At 42.2% G+C, this 20283-nt stretch overlaps 1 protein-coding gene across 7 annotated transcripts in view; it reads left to right on the top strand.

Moving 5' to 3' along the window:
- Nucleotides 1-3617, top strand: part of CNTNAP4 (contactin associated protein family member 4) — a 251865-nt gene extending 248248 nt beyond the window's left edge. For all 7 annotated transcript variants that reach the window (XM_047835764.1, XM_047835767.1, XM_047835766.1 and 4 more), the window contains one exon: nt 3222-3617. In XM_047835764.1, coding sequence (XP_047691720.1) covers nt 3222-3415 — 194 coding nt within the window. In that variant the 3' untranslated portion in view covers nt 3416-3617. The remainder of the gene's footprint in view (nt 1-3221) is intronic.
- Nucleotides 3618-20283: the final 16666 nt, after the last annotated feature.

Raw genomic sequence — 20283 nt, 5'->3', positions numbered from 1 at the left:
CCAAAGCAGGCTCCAGGCTCCGAGCTGTTAGCACAGAGCCCGACGCAGGGCTCAAACTCACAAACCGCGAGATCATGACTTGAGCCGAAGTCGGCCGCTCAACCGAATGAGCTGCCCAGGCGCCCCAATGTGCTTAACATTTTAAATGACGATTCTTTGTCAAAGAAATTGTCTCAGTCTCCCAATGGTGCTTTTTCCATACATTTAACTGGTATAGATATAGGGAGACACAGATTCACAGATATACATAGAGAATGACTGGACGGTCAAGCCAGTATTAGAGCACAATGCTGAATCTTTAGAATATTGTTGCTTTGGGCAAAGATCATTGTTAATATTTACAGAATATAGGAGGGGTATATTGATAAGTCATCCTCTGTTACTGTGGAATGGAAACATGTTATAGGTCATCTCTGAAATCCATCTTGGCTCAAATACGTAGAGCAGAGAAAGACAGTGTGGAAGGTGTGTGCAGCTTGGGAACTGAGGGCCTGGGAACACGTGGTGTCTGCTTTTGCTCATTGCTCAGACAGAGCTTCAGAAGCAGAGCAGTTGATCATGGCCGTTGAAGCTCAGAAGGCCTTGTCTTGGGACCACATGCAATTTATCTGCTAAATCACAGAATATCATCCTCCAGGGTGTTTCTCCATCTGGTAGCATCGCGGTATAATTCTTCGCCCGTTGTCTCGTTACTCGTAAATTGCGCCCACTGTGTAACAATAATTAATCCATTTAAAATTTCTCCAAATTGGCTAATCGCCCTATGTTCTACATTTTAGATCATCTTTTTCTTCACTTACAAACACTGAATAATGTAAGATGGGAAAATTGTTCAATAAGACTTTTTTAACCGTGACCCAGATATTACAGAGGGTTTCTGGCCAGGCTACACAGATATGGATGGTGAGAATTAGACAAAGAGAAAGCTACCTAATTTCCTCATAAAAACATTCACACAGAGCTTCAGATGGCAATGTCACAGAGCACAGTGGTTTGCCGTATTTTATTTAGTGTATCTTTTTTTTTTTTTTTTGGTATAGCAGGTTAAATCAAGGTTTTTGTTGGATGTGACAAATCCTGACATGACACCTTCCCCAAATTAAAGGAGATAAATCACATATATGAAACAAACTAGTTCCAGAGTCCCCCCATGATTATGACCATCTGGATGTCCTGTCTGGGCCACTGTAATATTGATATTTATTTTATAATTGCTGTAGCCTGGTCTCTACTATACCTCATCAGTTTTTCATATTGAAATAATTCAGAATATCTCTCTTGAAACAAGAGGCCTAAATTAAGAGGCCAGACAATAGAAATATTTATAGCGACTCAACTGATGAGAGGCAAAATATATAACAACAAATGATATTCTGATTAAAATTATTATTTATTAATATGACTAATAATAATAAAAACAACTGTATCCGTTAGTAAATTCTTCAGATTTCAAGTGCAGAATTTGGTTGCCACATTTATGTTAGACTTATATGAGCAAGGAATTACTATCCTTCTCAGGTAAGCCCGACCCAACCTAACATTGGCTTAGCCATTGGCAATATTATATAATTTGCTGTAGTGAATTTAATTGCCCATTAAATCATGTGCTCAGGAGTCCACTGTGATTGGTGAGAACCTTCAATGTGTTGGCTTGGTCGGTTTCCATTAGAGTTCTATGCCCCTGACTTAAACTGGAATGAAGAATTCCTAGCTTTACAATATGACAGTTGATCCACATTGCTGTTTTCATTGTGCCTATTTTTGTCTGAAAACAACTTCATCGGTTAATACCTCCACCGTTTTCATCAGAAAAGTCTAAGTGTTAGGAAATTCTTGAACTCATGGTGACAGGCAATAGTTTTCCAAATTCTCTTTTTCATCTGAAAGCTTGACTTTTATCACTGGCGACATATATTGTCAGTTGTTTTTCTTCAAGTGACAGACTCACTTCACACATTTTAGAGAAAATATCTGCCAAATATCCAAGTCAAAACAACCATAGTTTGTCAGTCATTCTTTCAAATAAAAATGGTGTTCCATGAAGCGAAAAGTAAGTAGTTGAGCTCACAAGTCAGCTGTTCACACAGGCGCTCTTCCTGGAGACAGCCATCGTACTTGGAGATCCATCCAAAGTATTTTCTACCTCATTGCCCAAAATGTTAAAAAGGCTTATAGACAAAAGGTCAGTATTTCATAAAATAAGTAATTTTTAGGGCTTCATTAAGGACACTCTTAAAATGAATCTGGCTTGCTTTTTTTTTTTCTTTTTTGTGGGATTGCCTGGCAATCTAACGCCTTCTGCCTTATGAATTCCACGACCGCTTTTACAGTTCGGTAGCCTTGCCTCAATTCGTGCTAAGGTACCAGGAATTTTACCTAACCCTGTTTTACATTAATAGTGGATATGTCAACACAATGAGAGAGGCATCTTAGAATTATTATGAAAATAGCTTTGACCCTGTGGATCTCCTCAAAGTGTCCTGAGGACCAATAGGGATTCACAGAACACGCTTTGAAGAACTACTAGCCCGATGTAACGCCAAGGTCGATAACCCTATGTTGGCATAGCTAAGAATTGTGGTATTTAAATATTTTATTTACAACCAGATGTTTCAAAATATCAATATTTCTCCTACAGAAATAATCGAAATAATCTATGTTATCTGTGTCAATATATTTCACTAGTCAGGATTATTCATATACATATATCCTGTTCCTCCTATTCAGCAGTATGACAGACTATTGAGAATCAACTGAATTACAGTGTTTAAATATTGAAGTACAAAAACACATTTAATTATTTTACAACATTACTACTATCTGTAAATTTAAAATAATAACAATTTGTGTGTTAATATGCAGTGACCAACCACAGGGTCTTAGAGACATGTCAATAACATCTTGCGTTATATGTAAATGCACTAAAAATTTGAAAAATAAGTGGAAATGCACTAAATAAATCCAATATCGTATGCATGCAGAATAAATGGAGGTGAACCCCCAGGGCTGATAGAGGAACTCAGGGACAGACAGACTCGGGTATATTATGACACCACCCGATCCAGAAATACTTGAGGTTTTGATATTTTTAATTCATACCTACTAGATGCTTGATGTATGTAGAAAACGATTTTATCATGACTTATTAAGCAACGAAGTCAGCAGGGCTTCCGTTTGGACAAAAGTTCTGACTTTGCGTTGTTTTTCTCTTCCCTCCCCAGGTCTGATAGCGGTTGTAATCTTTATCTTGCTGTGCATTGCTGCCATTGCTGTTCGCATTTATCAGCAGAAAAGGTTATACAAAAGAAATGAGGCAAAAAGGTCAGAGAATGTAGACAGTGCCGAGGCTGTTTTGAAAAGTGAGCTTAATATACAAAGTGCAGTCAATGAAAATCAGAAAGAGTACTTCTTCTGATTGGCAGCTGTGTTTTAACTTACAATCCCGACAGTCTGTTTTAATAGCCGGGGGCTCTCAACGGACAAGAACATGTTCTTCCACTGAATGTACACGCAGGTGATTTGCAGCACTGCCGTCTTGCCATATCCAGACTCCAGATGGCTCCAGGAGGCCTCATCCAGTGATGTATTTCCCATAGCAGTCGTTCTACAGAACAAGGGATGAGATACCGCTCTTAATTTCCGACCGTTCTGATAGGATCTAAAACGGAAGTTTAACTCGCTTGATGACTACGGTTTTTAAATGTGAAGACCATATCCCTGGTCTCTCCACCGTGTGGTACGTAAGTTTTGTTAGAGGTAAAAATCAAAATTGGACAATACGGACCTTGCTTTACTGGAGAACATGCTCGTGTTTGCTTTAGTGTCCCTATGGTGTTATTAATAGACCTGGAAATGCTTCTAAGATCCTTTTTGGCTGGTGTTTGCATCTTCAGTGGCCAAAAGTATATAAAACCCCTTTGCCTTTCTCTGTGTTACATTCAATACAGTTTATCAATAGTCTTGAAAGATGTTGTGTTGTCATTGGTTTGTTTTGATTGTTCTTTTTCTATTTGACTTCTCTTAATGATTTGGGATACCTTAGGTTTTGAGTGTCAGACTTCAGCTCTGAATGTAAAATTCATATGCAACCAGACTCGGAAAGTGCTTTGGTTGTCAGCGTGCGATGTCTTGCCTTTTAAAATTTTCATAATCTGCTATCATTGTTCAGTAGTGGCGGGAGGTAAGACCCTGGATAATGCCAATTTCCCAAAGAATGTGAAATGTTTGCAACTCTTCAACTTGTCAACATAAAAACCACAACTCTTAACAATGCACAAATTTTATTTACAACTGTAATATCTCATATGAAACACACCTTTGAGAATATTTTCCCCAAACCTTATGCCAGTTTTCTTTATAGGTTTGTTCTTCTGTTTTTCTAAAGTTTATCACCAAATTTTCTTTGATCTCCCTTGACTGTATTCCGTGGGGAATGTTTCTTATGTATTAGAAAAAAAAAAAAAAGACAGCTGGAAGTGGAGAGCTCCATTCCCCATCCTAAAACATATACTCCTTCAGGCATACATTTTTCTGTGCCCTGACCTCCGGGACAGACTTTGTAAAATATAAGCTGCAGCCACGCCCCCCTCCCCTACTTTCTCCAAAAGCAGTTGAGTGGTTACAGAGTGCTCACTCTATGGGGTGATGGCGTATTGCATGATTTATGCTTCGTCTGCCCTTCTGTCATCTCTCATTTATGGTGACGGGGTAATTTCTCGAAAAGTACCAAAAATCAATATAACCTGCTAACTAGTGCTTTCTGATTAGGGTGTATATGCATACCAAGAGATCATAGAATTATCAGTGACCTTATGAAACTTGTTGCAATAATTGATTTTGAGGCAAAGCAAACAAGGTGCATGCATGTAGTTCTCTTTAAATTTCATAAGCCAGTTATATAATAAAGGCACTTTGCTGTTTATGATCATGCTGCTCGGGTGCCTGGCAAGGAACAGTTGGGTCCCTTAGTTCGTCCACACCAGAACAATTTGGGAATACATAAATTAATCATCTTATTTTCCTTCTCAACCTCCTTACAAAAGCTGCCTGTCTTTTCCATAGCTCTGTATCCACTTTGCTGTTTCTGTAAATGCCTGACTAAATCTTAGGGTATGAATTAACATAGTAGTTTATGAAGGACCGATGTTGATGAGTGGCATACTTTCTTCTTTTTAATTGAAAGACTTGAAGAATAGAACACAGAAGTGCTAGTTTTTATTTGATGCAAAGCTGAATACAAGCATCCTAACGGCCCTGAATCTGTTAGAAGTGTTCATGTGATTTAGTAGCCGCATTAACCTGGTTGGGAGTGTAGACAGGTTTATAGATGGTGAAGCCTCATGGTACTGTGTGGTCCGCACCACGAGAAGCTGCAACGTGATGGCCTCACAACGCATTGATTCGTCATTTGTCATGACTTTCAGTTCCGGGTTTGTAATCTATTCTTTCTTTTTTCTTAATAAAGTGCATTTTTGAAGTTAAAATGCAGGATATATTTTAAGAGACGTTGTATAAAGGTTTAAACTGAGGGAATGATACTGGATTTTCATTTTCTTAAAACAGTAAAAAGATGTGTAGATGTCCACCTCCTTTACTGGCGGTCTGTGTTTTTTAAGTCTTTTGGTACATCCCGTGATTATTATGAATTATTAACGAAAACTGCATTTATCGTGTATTTTCCTTTGAAATGGACACAAAAATGGCAGGAGAAAACAGAAAAAGGTTTACTGATTATAACAGGTGAGGGCAGTTGAACGACACTTAAAGTTTTGCCGGAGGCTAGCCTTTGTCAGCAACTGTTTGTTGAAACATTCTGTGTGTTTAAACGGGGCTCTATCCTTTTACTTCTCCAGAGAGCTTGGCCAGTGAGGCTACACTGACAGACCCGATTATGTCGAAGGATACTGTGCACCCTTCTATAATATAAAAGTTTTTAAGAAGTCCCTTGTCTGTGATTTCACAGGAACACAATATATAATTAACATTCTCTTTTTAAGAAGACGAACTTTCTAAATCTCATTAAATTCCAATGTGCTAATATGCAAATAGAGTGGAGTTAATGTGGCATTGAATACTGGCCTCTATGAAATAGGGGTCATCTGTGGGAAATGACATCTTAATTTTGTGGAAGCCGTGCCACTTAAATGGCCCTTGACCATTCTAGCAAATAGCTTCGTTTTTAAAAAATTCCGTCCCCAAGGGGGCTCCTGGGTGGCTCAGTGGGTTAAGCGTCCCAGTCCTCATTTTGGCCCAGGTCGTGATCTCATGGTTCCTCTGCTGACAGCACAGAACCTGCTTGGGATTCTCTCTCTCCCTCTCTGTCTCTCTCTCCTTCTCTCTCTGTGCCCCCCACCCCTTGTGCTTGATTTCTCTCTCTCTCAAAATAAATATTTAAAAAAAAATCCTTTCTCAAGTGTCACTCTTTGAAACACATTTAATAAATTCTTTAGATGGCAAGGTAAACACCTGACGACCAAACAGAAGCCAGTTATTTAAAATTGTTTATGTTGGGGCACCTAGGTGGCTCAGTCAGTTAAGCGTCCAACTTTGGCTCAGGTCATGATCTCATGATTCATGGGTTCGATCCCTGTGTTGGGCTCTCTGCTGACAGCTCAGAGCCCGGAGCCTGCTTTGGATTCTCTCTCTGTCTCTCTGCCCCTCCCCAGCTCATGCAGTGTGTGTGTGTGTGTGTCTCTCTCTCTCTCTCTCTCTCTCTCTCTCTCTCTCTCAAAAATAAATAAACATTGAAAAAAACTTTTTTAATTAAAAAAAATTGTTAATGTTAAAAAATAAAACTGCCAGTTATTCTACCAGCAAAAGTGGGTTTATTCGGGAACAGCAGAGATGCAATTCGGGATAAGCAAGCTATGGCAAAATGATAGGCAAGTTGCCTGGACAAAGGAGAGGAATGCTGTTTGTAGAGGAAAGGGGGCAGGGAGGTTGGAAAGCCTGTTACCAACAAGTCCATTGGAATAAACTGGGAGTTCCAAGTGTAGGGGCTTCTCATTGGCTGAGCTGTGACTGTCTGTCATTGGCTGTGTTGCAGGAGGTGTGTAGGGGGAGGTGGGGTCAGGGAAGAGGAAATCGTTTTCCTCCTTCCTCCTATTCCTCCTGCTGGGAATAGTGAAGTAGTTTCCCACGAAAGGTGGTCTTTTCCTCTTGGGTCTGTAATTGAGGAGGGGTAGGGCATGAGCATGCCCTGCTGGCCTCCTGCCTCCATTCTAAATGAGGTTCCCTTTTATAAATTTTCACAAAATCCACTTTCATGAATTGGTACTATCTTTCATGTATAACGGAATCTGGGAATGGGGTCCATCAGGCAACTGGAGAGCACAGATGTGTTACTGAATGATACGTATTAGTGTGAACAGCTGAGTTTTACAGATGAAATGTCCAGGACACAGGTATATGAGGTGGTGTCCCCAAAAGGACACGTCAGCAATGTGGAAGTGATGAAACCGTGATGGGAATTTCCTTTTGTTCCCATGTGTTTCTGATCTTAGTACTTCCAAGACCTGGAGTTTTGGCAATTATTTAGTGGCATGGAAAAATTGAAGGATCTTGGTGTCCTCTTTGTCCAGAATGACCTATACTTCTAGATCTCTCCCATATCCTTTAAAAAGAACATAGATCTTGGGGCGCCTGGGTGGCGCAGTCGGTTAAGCGTCCGACTTCAGCCAGGTCATGATCTCGCGGTCCGTGAGTTCGAGCCCCGCGTCAGGCTCTGGGCTGATGGCTCAGAGCCTGGAGCCTGTTTCGGATTCTGTGTCTCCCTCTCTCTCTGCCCCTCGCCCGTTCATGCTCTGTCTCTCTCTGTCCCAAAAATAAATAAACGTTGAAAAAAAAATTTTTTTTTAAAAAGAACATAGATCTTTATCTGGTAGGTCATTGCCATTGATAGATTTGGTTTTCTTTAAAAAATATTTAGTAAGCTTATGGCCCTCGACACCAGGAGAGACGATTATAACTGGAGCACTTTGTATAGTCATGAAATACACCATACGAGCTCAACCCGATGGATCAAGGCATCAAATATCTTCGCTATAACAGAAGAAAAGATGAAATAGACCCAACTCACGTCAACAACGTTCAGTCAATTGATTGGCTTTCTGGTCCTTGTGTTGACTATGAGATGGATCTACTAGATATGTTCAGGATGTCCTGGTGGTCATTTATTTTTCCCAAGTTTGAGTGATGGAGAGTGGTAACGGAAGAAAAAGAACAGAAGGAACGGAAGCCGACTGTCTATGTGTTGGGGACATGCGTGAGTGAGCGTATGCATGTGTACAAGAAGGAATACCAAATGAGGAGAAAGCGAATATGAACTGTGAAACAGTCTGCATATAATTTAGCTAAGAGAGCTGGACTATTGGTGTGGCAAGAGCTTCCCTGGGGACTGGTTTTGAAGATTTGCAAATGAAAATAAATGGGATGGAAAACAGTCTGACCCAGATTATCATGGCTTCTCCAGTGCAATAGCCTTTTAGTCTTTTCCTTATTTGTAACATTAAATTTTTTGTTAAAAAATACGTGAATATATTGAAAAAAATGAAATAGCATAAGAAATCTTACAAGGAAACAGCTCTCTGTTACCATATCGCCTCCCCATCTGTCTCAGCTCTTTTAGATGCCTCTGTGAGCTGCCCCCATCTCTTCATCACATGATGTAGCAGGCCAGCTTCCTTGGGAAGCAAACTCCAAGACAGTGGTTATCACAAAGGACATTTATTGGGGAGAATTGTTGGGATCAACACCTGTGGGAGAGGGGAGGAGGAAGGATGGGGCCCATCACCCAACATGTGCTGCTGTCACAAGGGCTCAGCCAACCCTGATGTCCTGAGTGGGAGTGAGGGGGCTGGGCATTTACACTCTCCTTTCAGCCAGGCACTGGATGTTGACTGCCTGGGGAAGTGGGTAATGAACTTGGACAAACAGCTCTCTTCAGCCTCAGCAGTTCCTAAGGAAGGAGAACAAATGCTGCTCAGCATCTGGGGAAAAGAAATCGTTCAGTGCTGCCCCAGGGATCTGGGTGGCACAGCTCACCATCCCTGAGGGTTTGCCCCTGTGCTGCTCAGATCCATCATCATCTGTGTTCTGGGATCAGCTCCTTCAGGACTCTGGCGAGCCTCATTTCCTGGGAAACTTACATGAGGAAGGAGGACAGAACGAACCACATATCCTGCCCCTGCAAGTGATCTCTTGGCTGCCACTGGTACTCATTCTCTCCCTCCACTGCTGCCCGTGCAGGACTCCTTTACTAGCTAACAGCTCTGCAGAGAGTTTGAACCATTGCCTCCTATGACCTCTCCAGCTGTAGCTGCTGTTCTTTTGCACTTACCATTAAAATTGGTCAAAGGAGTATCTAGAGGCCAAACATATTCCTCCTTGTCCCCAAAGTGTAAAAGTAGCTCTCTCTTATCACTTATCAGGGACAATTACTCCTGACATAGCCTCCCACATAACACTGCCTCAGCCAAAGATCCACGTTACAGCAGAGATGCATGGGAATGAGCACATTTCCGTGAGACTGCTGGTCCTTTCATATCATACCTTCAGAAGATATGATCTCTGTAGATCCTCAACAGGTAGTGTTGGCTGATACCTTACAGGCAATAAAGACAACTCATCGCTGAAATAAGTAATGATTCCAATCAAAAGTAATCTCTGATCCTTTCAGGGTAGAAAAGATCTGATGTAGTCAACTTGCCACAAAATTGGTGTTTTTGTAGAGGGGAACCATTCTGGGGAATGGACACTGGTGTCTGTTGCTGACCACTCAACCATTCGGGAGTGGCAGTAGTTATATCAATCCTGACGAGTGGGAGCTCATGTTGCTTGATGATGCATAGCTTCCATTCGTGCCTCCACGGCTACTCTGTTCGTACATCCATTGTACTAGCAGTTCCTTCAGTGGCCAGTGATTAAGGTTGGTTGATACTTAGTCATTCTGTCTGATTTGGTTGTTTAGTGATTATTTCAAGGCAGCATATGCTTTCTGGTGGGCAAAGATCTTTACATTTCATGCCCATCCCATAGTTCCGTCCATCTGCTTCTCTTTCAGACCTTCTTGTCTCTGATCTTCCCAATCTCCTTCTAGGTCCTTGACAAATTGGCCAAATTACTGCCCATAAGTCCATATATATTATATCCTTGAGCCATTTCTTTCACACAAAGTGGGTAACTATGGCACCATCCAAAAGTTCTGCTCATGTGGAGGTTTCTCCTCACCACCATCTTTCTGTGGTCCTCTGACCAGAATGGTAGTGGTGTTACTTTCCATTTTCAGCCTGCATTCATATTCTAAGCTTACCCATCCATTCACCCAGTTCACACTTTTCACTTCTCTAGCAGTTGGTAATAAGGAACCATTCATGCAACTCTAAGCATAAGCTGAGCGAACAGTGCTGGGGAAGAGTAGTGGATAACTTAAGGATCTGGGCAGGTGGCTTGTGCAGCTTTTTAGTGCCTACTCATGCTTGATCCCACGTACACTGTTTCCAATTTATGTTGGCTTTCTGCTGAGCCCACATAACTTGTGACTTGGTGAGTCTGAGAGAAGCCAGCGATTTTGCCCACATTTACCATCCCAATGTGAGGAACCTCCTCTCTAGCAGAGCTCAGTAGAACATCAGGAGATTTTTTAGAGAGTTGTGTATTTCTCTGCTGCAGATGACGTGGCATGGCTCTCAAACCTTGCATTTCTTCAATGTGATGTTCCCATTGGTGATGGCCAAGGAAACCTGCATAGCGTCTTTTTCCACCAATGATGCCACGTAGGGTCTGCAGGATTGTGTGGTCCAAGGGGCTGGACCTCATGTCTGTTGTTTAGACCCCACTGTAGAACCTGTTCTTATTCTGGGCCCCACTGAAAGCTGGCTGAAGCCTTACATGCTACCCAATATTTGGTCACAGCCCTATTCCCAAGTGTGGAAAATACCTCTTCTAGAACCCAAAGAAGCCTACTAGGCACTGTGCTATCTTTTTCATAGTGGGAAATGAGAGATGAAATACTTTGTTACTGACTGTGGAGAGAGGTCCCAGCATGCCCTTTTTCTGTAAAATGCCAGATAGTAAATGGGTTAAGCTTATGCCACAGATCCCTAACTCTGTCATTGTCATGTGAGAGCATCCATAGACAATGTGAAAAGAAAAAAAAAAAAAGAGTATAGCTGCATCCCAACAAAGCTATGTAAAACGTAAGAAGTAGGCTAGATTTGATGCATAGGCCATACTTTTCTGACTTCTGCCTTAAAACACTAGATTCTTAATCATTGTATGATTGGGCGGCCAATATAATAGACTAGTATGTTCCACAGGATGTCCAAATGACACAGGTCTCTTTGGACTATACCATGGCAGGGAGAGGAAGTGTTCATATGGCTTTTGGGGCAAGGCTGTTGTCCATTCCAGATGACTACAGAGTGCTTCTAAATATCCATTCTGATAGGTTGGAAAAGAACACATTTTTCACATCAACATCCACATACTCTATACCTGAGATGATGTTACTCTAGCAGAAATGCCAACATCTGGTACCACAGCTGCAACTGGGGCTCCTGCAATCTACTTCCCCTCTGCCAGGGAAGGTAACATATTCACAGGTTGCAGAGGCTAGAACGTGGACAGCTTTGAGGGGCCATTAGTGTGCCTGCAACACCCCCATTTTCTGTGGTTTTCTCCATCCAAGTGGCCTGATGTTGTTTATTCCAGATCCTTTTTGTTTGAACTTTTCTAGAAAGATATCTATAGTCAGGTGTCTCTTTATGTCTTTATGTGTGAAATTCCTATGAAGTAACTACCTGTCCCCATAGTTCATGAGTCGGGTACATAATGTCTCAGCCATTCCTTTACATAATTTGTTCTTACTTTCCTTGTGTGGAAGAAATGCCAACAGCCAGTGAATCTAGCCAGAGTGGAACTCCTCCCGTGGCCCCAGCTTCCTTGCTTACCCTTCCCTCCTCCTGAGTAAAGTTTAACAATGCTCATCACTTGATTTGCTCCTGGCTTCATATTGCCTTTGACAGTTAGGGGCTCTAACAATTGTTGTTTGAAAAGTCAAGAAACCAATAATATCTGTTTTATCATGCCATAAACTAGAAAGACCAGTCCTTATTATAATTCATTATGTCATGCCACACTAAATTGGGTTTGCTCTTGATAAAATAATGTCTTTATTCCATGTGCTGATGCTAGGTATGGTTTTAGACCCATTGAACTAACACATCTGCTTCCAAGCTGTTCACAGAAGAAACTTTCTGATAAATTATGTTGTTGTGAAGGAATTCATATTTTCATTGAAAACAGGCTGTTATAAATGATTCATGTTTCTCTGCATTTTCAACAGGAACAAATTAATTTTTTAATTGAGCAGTGAAATGACCTGTTCTTCCAAAATACATATTAAAAGAAGATGGTTACAAATGGTCATGGTGATTTAGACTCTTTGCAATAAGTTTTTTCATTTGCTTGCAATATTTGACAAACTTTTCTTAGTAGAAATCTATAGCACCAAATAAATTATCATAGAATGGCATCTTCTAGAGTAGGATTGTAGTTATATGAAAGAACATAAGCTAGGGGCGTCTGGGTGGCTCAGTCGGTGGGCGTCTGACTTCGGCTCAGGTCATGATCTCACAGTTCATGAGTTTGAGCCCCACATCTGGCTCTGCGCTGACAGCTCAGAGACTGGAGCCTGTTTCAGATTCATTGTCTGCCTCTCTCTCTGCTCCTCCCCCACTCACATTCTGTCTCTCTCTCAAAAATAAATAAACATTAAGAAAAAATTTAAAAAAAAAACATAAGCTAAACATAATGAAAGCACCACATTTTATCATACAAACAATATTCAGAAATTAAAACAAATACTGACCAAACTCATTTCAACTTAGGTTGAATCTTTATATTATGAATTATAGTAGTGATAATGTTAATAATAGTTGCTGAATGGTATCACATTTTCTGAATACACATTTATTTCCTACCTGTAATTTGTATAAGAGATAGAAAATCTCTTATCTTTCCTGATGACTTTCTTAGTGGAAATTTAGTACACTTCGGCCTTACCATAGTTGAAATTTCACGATGTATGAAATTGATATGGTGCTAAAGTGCCTCTAAAAACTTCTTTAAGCAATTTCTACTTTTCTATTGGCTTCTATCATGAAATTGAAGCTTAGCTACAGAATTTAAACTGTAAAACATAATATAAACATAGAGTCAGTCTTATCCTTGAAATCTTTAATTTGAAGGGAAATATTTTCTGAGATATTAATATTGCACAAGCAAAATTGCTACTAAATTGCCAAAACAAATCATACTTACCCATATACATATGCAACTGTTTTTTTTTTTTCCACGCGAATATTTTTCTACTGAAGAAGTAGGTCTGGGGAAAGGTATAGAATCTCCAACTGGCTCCCAGACAGCTCAGGGAAACCAAGGCAGACTTCATCCTAATTCCTTCAGCCAGATACCATCGTTTCCCTTCATATCCAAATAAAAATAGTTTGAGCCCCTATCTTGAGACTGTAGGAAGTTGGATCTTTTAAGTGGATACCTCATCCCCCCTCCCCAAGATTTTCTGGAGGCCCTGAAAGAATGATGTCATGTTCTACAAACCCATCTTGGCCATTAAAAGTTACTTCAGCCAGATGCCCACATTGGGTCATCAGTCTAGTGACCAAAAAATAATTTAAACTCAGTAGATGATCTCTGTTGTTCCTGACCAGCTTCTGTCTGGCTATAGTTTGGGTTTCCTTTAATTCACCAAATACAGGGAAGACCAGACTATAGCATTTCAGAAAAAAAAAAAAATGGACATAATGGAAATAATATAAAGTGATTGTAATGCAGAACAAGTGAATTCAATTGGATATCAATTATCATGGTTCCTAGAGTCCCCCGATCATGCCATTCCAGTGACTTGTTCTACTTAGTCTTCTGCCCAGCTGTTCTCTCACCCAGGATGGTATGATCTCCTTCCCACTCACCAAACGTAACGACTACAGTCAAGTGAAGGGCAGTTCCTTGCCAACACCTGATTTCTTCCTGCCCCAGGGTGAACACAATGTATATTACTTAGTGGAAACTTTCACCCAGACAGCATAGAGCCAGGCTTCCAAGTCGTTTCTGGGACAAAGTGCTTGACAGTTGATTTCCCAAAGTTGGGAACATCCATCCTTGTAGAAGACCAGGTGGAAGATTTTGACATACTCTCTCTGGTATATTCTATGGACTCACCATTGAGTTACCATGAAAATTCACCTCATTGTCCATGCTCTAAGCCTAAACCTCGTCCCGACACAGTGTCCACCTGTAGCTCCCAGCTGCTGGCCGCCTCCACTGCTTCCTGCCTTGTGGAATTGCATCATCATCCACCTTGTTGTCAGAAGCTGAAATCAAACCAGAAGGCCCCTTTCATCATAATCCCCATCCGATTGATCACATGGCTAACCTGAACCAAATTGCTCATGTTTTTTTCCTCACTAATATTCTTTCAGTTCAGTTTTATTTATTTTCCATTCATCCCCTGTCCCCATCACATAAAATTTGAATTTGCTATTCCTTTGTAGTAAATCCCTTTCTCTTTCAACTAATTAGTTGATTCATTTCCATCATTTTGAGCATCATTTTATTTTCCAGCAAAACTTTCCCTGGTCTCCATTTCAAGGTCAAATTCTCGTACTGAAAGCACAGCACTTGTGTGCCTTCTCCATGAGACAGAGCCCCATGAGATCAAGAGATGGGCTCTCTGTGTTTCCAGTTCAGTCCCATTACCAAGTACAAGGCCAGCTGTTTAACAGCCACCCAATAGAGTTAACTGAATATACATCCATTAAATACATAATGACTTAGAACTGGTTGTTTTCTGTATACATGTGATTGAAGGGTCAGTTTCTGGTGACCCACCCCCCTGACAAAGGAAGACAGATGCCAGACACGAATAACTATGCTTACCTCCCCAGCTGGATCCCTCGTCACATTGAAACGCAAGTTCTGTTATTACAAAATAGATTTACCCATCCCCACGCCACTGTACTTATCAAGAAAGCTTTTTTAATCAGCGTCTCATGTAATACTCCGCCATTACTAAAATCAATCTTCTTTTACTATCTTGCAAGCTAACACAGAGCAAAACAAAAGGCAAATGTGTGGGCATGGAAAACTTTGTTCTCTAGTCACAGTTCTTACATCGTCTAGCTCTGTATCTCTCATTTGCTCTTAATAAAATACATTAGCCTTCACCCCACTTTCCTGTATTTCATAAGCAGAGGGCTGCCAAAGACATTTACTTCCGTCCGTTTTATATTCTCCAGGCCATTATGTAGAATCGAAAGCTCCTCGCTCAACAGTTTTCCGATGCAACGCTCTCTCTCCTTGCGTCGATGTAAGAGGGATACAATATGTGGTCACAATTGCAAACACTGTCATGAGCATTTGGATTCATTTAAAAGAAAAAGGGTACAGTTTGAGCATAATAGATTAGACCATGTGTTTGAAGTGGAAAAAAAAAGTTGGGAGGTCTTGTATTGCCATGACCTTCCACAATTTGCAATTATGCAACTTACATTTTCTAGTATAAAATTTGGGTGTGTTTTGAAATTGGAATATTTTTGTTTGGTTTGGAAATTATTTCACTTGAAATCCACATGGATTGGGGGAGGGTGGAGGCAGAGAGAGAGAAAGAGAGAAGGAGGGAGGGAGAGAGAAAGCTCTTATTGGGCAGGATGCTTCCTGTTGCTTGGATGTTTGGCTCTGGGGAGAAGCTGGAATCCAGCAGCCCTGCTGTGGCTCACCCAGGAGTCAGCAGGGCCCCATTTGTGAGTGACTCTGGCGGGCAGGATGATGGAGGGTAATTGCTTTCATTTACTTGATTAAAATTGGGAGAAAGGCAGACAGTCCTCCTGTCATTTCTTACGCAGCTTGCTGACTATTGTTCTTCTTTTTAAATGGACATTTACTCCCCATTTAGAACAATAAAATACCTCAACGCAAACATTAAGCAACACGTAGCTTATCTATCACACGCCCAACTTCTCTTGATAGTAATAACCATGAATACAGCGTCCATTACATGGCAAGTTCTACATTTTTACAAGTTGCTTTATAGATTCATTTTGTGATCACTAATAAACCTATTTAGAAAGTATCCAATTAAGAAAAGCTTAATGAAAGCCAATTACTCAATGCCCTAAATTTTGTACATTTTATTTTTGAGGTACTGAAATGTGGTTTAAATGGGTCACATTATATACATTAGTGCTAAAAATGTAGCCCTCGTTCAATGCCAATTTACCCACAATAACACTTATGGGCAATTAACATTTCATTTTGCATGCTATATTCATCAGTAATTTTCTTTTACTTATTATAATGTTTGAAGAGTGTAACTACATTTATAATAAACGCATTTTATTAGTAATCAAGCTGGACTTTTCATTCATCCACAGACCTGGCAGTTTACATGGGAGGATGTGTCCATTCATATACCAGCAGAACTTTCAGAAGCATAAACTCAAATGCATTTTCCAGGAGGGAAATTAATGTCCCCATTGTGTGCTAGGTTTAATCTGCAAATGGCACAAGAAAGGACAGCGCCACATGAAAATACTATGTCTCTTTTTAAAAATGTTTTTATTTAAAGGGGCACATGGGTGGCTCATTGGTTAAGCGTCTGATTTCAGCTCAGGTCATGATCTCATGGTTCTGATATGCCCCGATTCGAGAGACCCCCCGAAAACAAACCACCAGAGTCCAGAGTCAAAGCCAAGCGGCAAGGGTCGTTTATTGCAGGTTCGAACCCGGTCCTCCGCGCACTCGTTGCCGGTGACGCTAAGAGGCCCTGAGCGAGGATCTTACAGCTTCTTTTATAGACAGGCACAAACACGTTAGGGATTTTTTGCGGTTACAGAGCTGTTATTGGTTGACATTTAAATTTGAACACTTAGCAGAACTTGATTGGTTCCCGCCTTTTTTTCAAACCACTCAGCAGAACTTGATTGGTTCCCACCTTTAGGTCAGACCACAACCGGGCACGCCCTGGCTGAGTACACCTGGTAATTTTTCTCTTAGTCTCTCATTCCCCCCTCTCTTTGCTGCCTTAAGAGCCAATCTTGGATCTTATGTGTCTGACTCAAATGTTTCGGTAATGACGGGTTGGTATTGGGTCCTAAGCACCATCAGTTGGATCGTGTTAACTCGGTCTTTGATAAAGGCAACTAGTTTATTAATAATATAAGGCCTGAAGGTGAGGAGGAGAAGGAGGAGTGTAAGGGGCCCAGCTAGAGCAGAAAGCAGGGTAGCTAGCCATGGGGACTGATTGAACCAAGACTCAAACCAGCCTTGTTGTTGTTCTCGTTCTCGCCTCCGTTTGGCCAGGCCTTCTCTAACTTTAGCCATAGACTCTCAGACTACTCTGGTGTGGTCAGCATAAAAACAACATTCTTCTCTTAAGGCTGCACATAAACCTCCCTGTTGGAAGAAGACTAGATCTAGCCCCCTTCGGTTCTGTAGGACTACTTCAGAAAGGGAGGTCAGAGATTTTTCGAGGTGCGAGATTGAGTCCTCAAGTCTGGCTATATCCTCATCAATGGCTGCCCTTAGGCTATTGAACCCCCGGTGCTGGATGACTAGTGATGAGATCCCTGTTCCTGCCCCTATGGTACCGAGGCCAAATAAGGTGGCCAAGGTTATGGACATAAAGGGTTCCCGTTTTGTTCTTATTGACTCTATTGCTTCCGTCCCTTCTGTCCACAGATCATATACAACATTTTCTCGGTGGTAAATAACCTTTGGAAATACTAATACCATGATACAATATTCGGGTGACGAATTAAAAACATCTCTGCTAACACATGGGGTGAGCCCTGTCTTAGAACAAATCCACCAACTGTCAGGAGCTGGAATTATCCATTTAGATTCATCTATAGAGTAATTAGTCGGGGCACAGAGCTGGATATGGCTAGAGGGGACCTTTCCTATACAAGTCCCATTGCCAGTGACCACTTGCAGTGTGAGGCTGGGGCCCTTTCGATTCCACCTGCAAGCTGCTGGCGACTCTTCTGACTGTGAAAAAGGGGCAGCTAGACCTATGGCTTCATAGAAGGGGGGTTTTATATCATAACATAGCCAGCAGGCCCTTGTTGCCTCAGGGTCCGATCGGTTTAAGGCCTCATACGCTGCTGTTAGCAATTTCCATAGGGAGTCTATGCCTTCTGGGTTCTGATTTTCTTGGACAGCTTGTGCTTTTACTCCTGGGGTAACGACGGGGGTCCTGCTGGAGGGAGTAGTGGGGATCTGCCTGGGGATAGGCTAGTCTCTTTTTTTATTTTTATTTTTTCCTAATATCTGATTTGGCCCCACCGGTTGTACAAGAGGGGAGACTTTTAATTTTATTTGAATGGCAGTCCCAAAGAGGGGACGTTGATAAAAGTAGAGTCCCCAAGTCAGTCCTAAGACCCATCGCCTGTCTTTTTTCCCTTCCTCTGTAAATCTTACACAAATAAGGTTACAGTTTTCATCATACCTGGTGCGGGTACATGGTCGGACATAGGACATTTCAATAAATTGGGGTTTTACTTCCCACTTCCATTCCCCATCACTGGAGGTGACACAACTCCAGGCTGCGCAATAGAGGGTTTCAAACCCTCCACATGTGCGCCTCATCGCCCCCGTCCTAAATCCCGGACATGCATAAAATCCATTTCTACTTATTGACACCCTCCTTTGCAGTTGCCTCCATTTACCTCCTTCCATTTCTTCTAACGGACTAACTTTTTCTAAATTAAAATATAAATCTGGCCACCAGGTATTTAATGGGGCAGTTCCTAGGGTTTTGTTGTAGATTTCATGAGTCTCTAAGTTAGTAATTTCCCATGTCAAATTATAGGCGGTGTGGGGGTTTGGATTTACAGACAGCTTTCTTGCTTGAACAGGATGCGGAGGAGCTGCTGGCAGTTGTCCCAGGTGGGCTGGTGGGTGAACATGACACTGTCTAAAAGAGCTATTAGGTCTTTAGGGTTGTCAGAGAATCGAGCATTCTGTGTTTTCCAGTTGTAAAGGTCACTGGTGGAAAAGGGCCAATACTGGAGTCGGGGGTTGCCTGTTTCATCGGGGGGTCCTATTTCCCACAGGGGTAGGGCCACAGTGGAGTCGGGGAGGCGAGGGTTTGGCTCACGCTGGGTGCGTCTGCGGGTTCGGACGGCTGGCCCCTCGCGGTTGGTTTCATTTTCAATGGGGCCCGGCGCGGCTGCTGCCTCCTGTCCTCCTGGTTCCAGCGCAGCTGCTGCTTCCCGTCCTCCCGGTTCCCCTAGGGGGGCAACTAGCGGGGCAACTGGTGGGGCAGCTGCTGCGGGCAGGGCCTGGGGTACGAGGGGAGGGGGATGATAGGGTGGAGGGTCTAGGGATAATAGGTCCTGACTATCGGGCAATATGGGATACAAGGGCGCGGCTGGCGTCCTTGATTTTGGGGGATCTGCAGGCCGCATGGCAAGGACCTTACACGTTCCCGACGATAGGAAGGGGGCCAACCAAGGGGGTGGATTTTCCACTAAATTCCACCATACAAGAATGTAGGGAATCTGATCCAGGTGTCCCTCACGACCCAGTAGAAAAATCTTTGATTTCACCTTAGCAATTATAGGGAGGCAGAAAGTTCCTTCAGTTGGCCATCCAACGCCGAAGGTTGACCATTCGGAGCAGCAGAGGGTTATTAATTTTCCCCGCCGGATGTCTAAACTCAAATTCTGTCCTCTGGTTCTAACATCCCTGAAGTTAGCAACGAGGAGAGAAAAGAGGAGTGCTTTGATATTGGCCCATCTGTATCCTGGAGGTGGAGGAAAGGATTAAAAGGAGAAACAGTAAAGTTATGAGGATTTCTGGCTGGGCCAGGCCAGGTCACCTGTGAAAGAGAAGGAGTTTAACACTTAAAGGTTATAGAATAGAGAACACAACACTTAGATCGCTAGCGTGTTTTGGGTGTCTGCCACCCAAACAGAAAAATTCCAATGGGCCCAAAAAGGTGCCCCAGATGGGTGCCAGTGGACGTTTCCTACTGGACCCAACTGACTGCCCTATAGCGCATCCGCCAGGGCTGTGTCAGTCACCCATACAGATCCCTCGAGGGAGAGCCAGAAACAAACAGACAAACAGAAACAGACAGAGCCGGCTCACTTACCGATCGGTCTCAGGGATGACCCGTTGACTTGGGGTCTGGTGGGTTTGGGGGGATCCCGGACGAGCCCCCAAATGATATGCCCCGATTCGAGAGACCCCCCCCCCCGAAAA

Source organism: Prionailurus viverrinus, chromosome E2, assembly GCF_022837055.1.
Source record: "Prionailurus viverrinus isolate Anna chromosome E2, UM_Priviv_1.0, whole genome shotgun sequence".
Taxonomy (NCBI): domain Eukaryota; kingdom Metazoa; phylum Chordata; class Mammalia; order Carnivora; family Felidae; genus Prionailurus; species Prionailurus viverrinus.
This window is presented reverse-complemented; position numbering and strand designations above follow the sequence as displayed.